The sequence below is a fragment of the Halyomorpha halys genome, unplaced genomic scaffold (assembly GCF_000696795.3).
Source record: "Halyomorpha halys isolate HHAL.00 unplaced genomic scaffold, Hhal_1.1 Scaffold290.1, whole genome shotgun sequence".
In the NCBI taxonomy this organism is placed as follows: Eukaryota; Metazoa; Arthropoda; class Insecta; order Hemiptera; family Pentatomidae; genus Halyomorpha; species Halyomorpha halys.
Genome location: NW_027114857.1, coordinates 59,466 through 66,489, shown reverse-complemented (window position 1 = coordinate 66,489; position 7,024 = coordinate 59,466). Strand labels below are relative to the sequence as shown.

The 7,024-nt window shown below is 30.0% G+C and overlaps 1 protein-coding gene across 1 annotated transcript in view; it reads right to left on the bottom strand.

Annotated features, from left to right (window-relative positions):
* LOC106680809 (uncharacterized) overlaps positions 1-7,024 on the bottom strand; it is a gene marked incomplete at both ends in the record, with an annotated part of 87,865 nt that overhangs the window by 63,684 nt on the left and 17,157 nt on the right. The window contains 2 exon segments of the mRNA XM_067051954.1: positions 233-302; positions 5,149-5,304. Of these exon segments, the coding sequence (XP_066908055.1) occupies positions 233-302; positions 5,149-5,304 (226 nt within the window).

The window sequence follows — 7,024 nt, the reverse complement described above, 5'->3', positions numbered from 1 at the left end:
TTTATATTTCTATACTTACTGTGGTTATTATCTTATGGTTGTTATCTTGTTTTGTTTTTAGCCCTGAAGAAGGCTAGAAACTCTAGCCGAAACGTCGGCACATTAAAATAAGTTAGTCATACTTATTTGTGTTTCATTGACCGCACCCCCAACCATCTTCTCCTCAAATATCTAATTAATTAATTAATAAAGATAAAATGACTTAGAATAGTAAGTAAACATTAGATTGTACCTTTTAGTGGATATGTCGGTGATGTACCACTCTTGAGTCCCAACTGTATAAAGCTATCATCCTGTTTCTTCTAAAAAAAAAAAAAATATATTTTAACTGGTAAAATAAAATATTAAAAAATTGGCAGTTAAAATTTGAACAAATGACTATGAAAACTTTATATTCATAATGTAAACATTTTTAAAATAACCTTTTAAAAGATTATTTATTTTACAAGAGCAGATGCATAGCACAAAAAGGTCACATCAAAGTTTTCATTTTATAACTTCTTATGTTTCTTTATCCACACCTCACCTCACTCTGGTATAGCATCATTTATAAATATTGGCTAGGCTTGGCCAAAGTATCCAATAGCAAATTTTTTATTTTTTTTCATTCAGATACTATTGAATACTGTGGATCTTTCACCATGTTTGTAACAACTCAACACAATGGTATAAGATATTTTGCTATTTATCAAGGAGGTAGTCAGAAATAACATTATAAATTGTTGTAACTATTTATTAAACGCTAACCTTTTGATCCATATTATAGACCTTTGTCTTGTGAAACAATAGTATAGAAATTACAAGTATATCTAAAACTGACATTAAAAAAAGATAAAAATAATAAGGAAGCTAAAAATTTGATGAAGTGCTCACACAATTTTCACTAACTACCCTACTTTGAAAGTTATGTGAACACATTACTTTCCTTCAGTACATATTTGATATATAGGTAAGTGGAAGTAATAACTGATAATAGTCATAACAACCATGGAAATACAAAGACATTTATTAATAAATAAACCTTCAATAACTTTGTCAGATTTTTTTTTTTTTAAATCTTTGCTTTCCCAATGGAATCTTTTTTTTTTTTTTTTATTGTTTCAATTTTAGATTTCTATGTTTCTTGGAAAAGATTTCTCCTTTAGTAATTTGACTGAAGAGCAAATAAAAAAAAAAGTTAAAAAGATATGTAAAGACAGTTAATTAACTGTAAATACTGTTGCTCCTGAGTGCAGTCTGACTAGCTGGAAAATTTACACAGCAGGGGTTGTAGCCCAAATTTCTCCGACAGAGATAACACATTGATTTGATGCAATATTGGAAATGTAGACTGTTTACAGAGGCAGATCAACACTGAAGGTTGTGGATAAATTTAGGTCCGTAATTCAAATAAGTTCTAAATCTAAGATTACTAACATTCATGGAAGTAGTAAAAAAATCCTAGGCAAGACTGTGGCCGAGCAACTTTTAAAATTGCATTCATATGATGATATGATGCAAATATTGAATTCTGGTACAGAGATGAGTTCTTTGAAGAGGATTAAGGTGCATACAGAGGGGGATCCTGAAAATATATCAGTGCATATTCCAAAAAAATAAATAAAAGCAGAAACTTTTCTTAAATTGTTTATTACATTTCCTATGATAAAAATTCCAAGAGTGTCCCATATTGGGCCTTGGTGTAGGAAGAGGAAATCAATATAACACTGATTTATTTAAATATTTTGTGAATATCTTAAAAAAATATTATGTTAATCACAAACATTATTGTAAACAAAATTAAAGTACTTTAAATTATCTATAAAAATTACTCTAATTATTTTTTTACCGAAGTCAGTAGTTATGGAGATATGAAATGGTTTAAATTTATGGAATTTCCAGTTTTGGTAAAAAAAAAAAAATATGAAATCCTAATGTTCCAGAGAGGTAATACCACTTCTAGATTAAATTTTATTTATAAACCTTTTTGATCATAAAAAAAAAAATTATAATCAAATGGTTTTTAGTTTCAATGATTCTAAATACCAACAATAACTTAAATCCAACAAACAAAATTATTTTGTGATATCAATCAATTAAAAATTTTGGAAGATCATTGATTGACTGTGTTTAGTAATAAAAAGATGATGTCCGGGTGCAGTCAAAGGAAAAACTGAAACAGTCATAAAAATATTTAGTGCTGGAAGATCGCTGACTGACCGTGTGTATTATTAATAAATGGAATATGGTCCGGGTGCGGTAAACTCAAATAGTGACAACTATTTTAATGAGCCAACGTATCGTCCCATGTTGCAGGGCTTCGTCAGGGCTAAAAAAGATACAAACACTTAACATAAGTAAAAATAAATGGAAAATTACAAGGGTATAAAATGAAATGTAAAAATAAATAAGATAAATAAAAGGTACATAAACAATAGATGAAAACGAAAATAGTAACAGATAAAAAGAAGAAATATAAAAGAATGTAAAAACTAAGACATGAAAAGGGGGATAGAATAAAATAAAGAAAAAAAAGAAAAGGGGAAGAAAATGAACAAGACAGAAGTCATACCTGTTTTGACAGAAGTCAAAGTCAGAGTAAACCGTTTGTATTGGGAGGAATGGGGATGGCAGTATGTCACATTTGAAAATAATTTTAAAGTAAACAGTGCAGAAAAATATTAAAATGAGGTAAAAAATAAATGATAATATACATAATAGAGGGGGAGAAGAAATATATAAGAGTAAAATAAAAAATTAAAATGTAGACAGATAGAAAACAAAGAAGAAATTAAGTAAAAAAAAAAAAAGGGATATAATACATATAAATGATAAAGAAAGACAATATAACAAATGAATAGGGATACAGAGGTATTTAAATTATATAATAGAAAATTATAAAGGAATAGGGTCTTTTAATTTGGAATAAAGATAAGAATTTTGTTGTGTGACTTCAAGCTAAGTCATAGGGTGGGAATAGGGGATCTTAAGTAATTTTTAATATTGTCAGAAAGAATGGGGATATACGGAAGGGACCTGTACTAAAAAAGAGGGGGAGTGGGTTGAGAAGAGTTGAGAACAGGAGGAACTGGAGTAACCCGGTTAATGTAAGAATCAAGAAGTTTGTTTGTAACTTTATGAGGGAAATTGTTGTTGAATAGGATCTGTTTAATACGTTGTATGTTAGTCTGGTGATATTGAGGGTCGGAAAGAGAAAAGGATCGGTGGATAAGGTTCTTAGCAACACTGATAATTTGGTGATAAGGGTGTTGAGAAAAAAAGCAGAGGAGTCTGCCAGAATAGGTGGGTTTAATATACTAATCAATGGATAGGGAGCCATCGGGATTTCTGATAGTAAGTAGATCAAGAAAAGGGAGGGAATGGTCAAAGTCACCTTCAACAGTAAACCGAAGACAAGGTGGTAAAAGTTAAAGTGCTAATAGGATCTCGGGGATTCTGTCAGGATTGAGGACAAGGAAGAGATCGTCCACGTACTTCTTAATGAAAATGATGTTTTGTGAGAATAGAGGTATTATAGAGTCGAGAAGGTCATTAAGAACAATATTAGAGATATCAGAAGCAAGGCAGTTCCCCATCACAAGTTCGCTAATTTGATGGTAAAATTTATCATGAAACGTCAAGTAACCAGAATTATAACAAAGTTTTAAAGCAGAAAGAAATGCATCTGAGCAAGACTTTTTTCTTTTATTATTCTAGTTAACCCCATTCATTTGGAAAAGTTTGGTAAAAGGAGAAGCAGTTTCTTTGGGATAATAATACAAATTATCAATGGGAGGTTCAATAGCTGTTTTGAACATTTTAGATTGAATATTATCTAAAATAATTTCCCCTCCAGTTTTGACGAATGAAGATGCCATATTAACTCAGCACCACCATGAAACATTATTCAAATTACAGCAAGTCTAAGAAAAACATACTCAATATCTCAATATCACTCAAAAAATAAGTCTCCAAAGAACATTCACTTCCAGCAGACAAAATAAAACTCAACTGAAAAGAACTATGAACGTAAAAGGATCATTAATTCCAGCTCACTGTTTCTTTTCCAGTTAACAGTGAACTGCTCAGACAGATAATCTTGGAACAATTTGACAGATTTTTCTCAGCATTTACTCAATTCTATAGCCCTCATTTAAAGCATATAATCATCTTTGTGCCCTTAGCACTCTAAGTTTTCTTTTTGTAATTTTGATTTTTTTTTTTTATATTAATAAATTCATAATGAAAAAAAAATAAAGAGTAGCAGACGTCAAAGCACACATATTAGGAAGCAATTCTGAAGATTTTACCAGGTTATCATCAGGTAATGATGAGTCTCCAGACCTTCTAAGAACTTCCCAACCTATACAAAAAGTTCAGTACAACATATTAAGAAGGAGAGAGAATGAAACCATAGTTGTATAAAAAAGAATAAGAAAATTGAAGTGAACTACACAGAATTTCACATGCTTTCCAGGGTTTGTGGAACTTCAGCAAAATACATTCAAATTATTTCATGATCTGCCTCAATAGCACCAAAAATTCCTTGCTATGCCAAGTTTGACAATTCTCGACACAGTAACAAGGCAGTGCCTATTTCCAGCACCTAGAAAAATGTGTAGTCAGAGAAATCTGTCAGGGAATTATTAAACACACAAAGGGTGATTTGGTTGGATTTGAAGTTATTAAAAGGTCCATAATTATGTTTCCAAGATAGAGAGGATGATGAGATGTAGCCATCATCAAGAGAGTGGAGCAGGACAGATGATATAACCATTGTTCAGGGCCAGTCCACCAGCAGTGGTCATGATGGAATTTCTCCATCATGCCAAGCATAGCATATGAGAAGTTGAATCTTTACATTAGGCAAATTTTTATTGGCAAGGCCTATTGTTAAATAGACCACTGTATTGATATTGCTTTTAAGCCCAAAAGAACACAGACCAATCAATATATAAAAGCAAGACAAATATACAATACAATCCTCAAATAAACACAGTCAAAAATTTTCTTCCAATTCTTCAGGAATGATGCTACTATTAAAAAGAAATTTGTTAACTTAAACAATAAAACAAAGAAACAATATTTTCATAAAGTAGTTTTCATAAAGGAGTTTCATAGGATTCATTACATATTAATTTTCCAAAATATTAAGTAAAACTTTCTAACCTCAGCATATGGACTTATGGTTAATGGAAATCCAACACGTGCATCTACAGGTTCTTTGAGCTGGTAAACATTAGCTTCTTTGGCTATGTATTGTTGAAGCTGTTCAAGATTATCAAAACTACCATTCTGAAGTAGAGCAGCTATTTCAGGATTATTCTGAAAGCAAGGAAAAATGTTAAAATAATAAGTATATTCTATGTAACACAAGAAAATTAAATCATTCCATCACCTTTATAAATAAAATTAATAGTACTATACTGGATTTTATCATTTGCATCTATTACTCTATTCTAACTTTATTTTATTTTTAGCTCAACTATTTTTCACATATCTACTATTTTAAGCATACCATTCATTTATCTGGAATGAACAGGCACCCTATTAGATGGAAACAGCTCTTTAGTTTCAGGAAACTAATTAGCTTATTTTTGTGGTCGAAAATGCCTCATTTTGGTTCAGACAAATTTGGACCTACATGAGAGCAGACTTGTTACCTTGAGAATCTGATTTAGTATGATGCAGAAAGCTTAGTGCCCAAGGCTTGACAGTGTATTAAAATATAAAGAAAATTGGAAATAAACTTACTCAATAATACTTAATAAACTTATCTACTCTAAGTAGAGACAGCTTTCAGGTTACAAAACTCTCCTATCACAACTAACAGGAATCAATTGAAGCACATATCGCCAGATAACCTTATTTGACGATCATAATGTGCCATTACAAGTTTAATTTTAGACCTGTCTCACATACAGTGTTCTTACAAACTGCTTAATATCAAGCTATATTGTTCTGGAGAGGTTCACAAATACCAAGTTCTACAAAAACAGAATATCCTAAAAATGTCCTACATACGTCTGAACCAACAAATGAGCAGAACTGGATGAATTCTGACATTCAGAAAATTTTCAAAGGTTACATCAAAATGAATCATTAATATTAAATATTTTAGATACTTAACCTGTCTAGGTTAATTTATGATATTTATTATAATTTATATATGAAATAAATATAAGAAGATGGTCAGGGTTGCGGTAAAAAAAGAACAAATAGTTTTTAACTATTTAATGTCCAACGTTTTGCCCCACTTTGCAGGGCTTCATCAGATACAAAAAACAACTAAGAACATTAAAACAACAAGATACAATAAGGTAAATTAAGGTAGGAGACATATTATGTAAAAATTAAGTGATAAGAAAATTATATATAAATAAAAGGAAGGAAGACATGAAATAGTATTAATATAAAATAAACATGAATAAATAATGATAAGAATAAAAAACTGTAACAATCGTAAGAATAAAAATTAAAAATTACGTAAAATGAACAGTTAAAAAAGTACAAGAGACGTAAATAAACAGAAAAAAAAGTACAGAAAAGTAGATGTGGGAACAAAAAATTTAAACACACTAACAGACGGAGAATGAAGAAGAAAGTTGAGATTAATTAAAGGTCATGAAAGAAGATATATAAACAAAAGCAATAATGAAGATATTAAATGATAATAAATAAGCTAAGAACAAATCAAGACCACCTACCTGTTCAAAGTGATAGGTTAAACAGGCATAGAAATAAATCGGAAGCATGGAGGATTGGAGGGGATGTGACCAGCCATTTAACGGTTATATTTCTATTTCAAACACGTCGCGTATACAGGAAAGTCATAAAAATATGATGAAAAATAAAAAAATATAAAAGAAAGATACAGAAATATAATAACAATAACTATAATAATTTTCTATTCTAGGAATAACTAAGTAAAAATAGAATGGTACATGTCGTCACTAATAATATATACTGAAGAAAATATAGTGAGGATAGTTAATACAATTAACTGATACAGTAAATAAATAATAACTAAAAATAAATAAAGAAT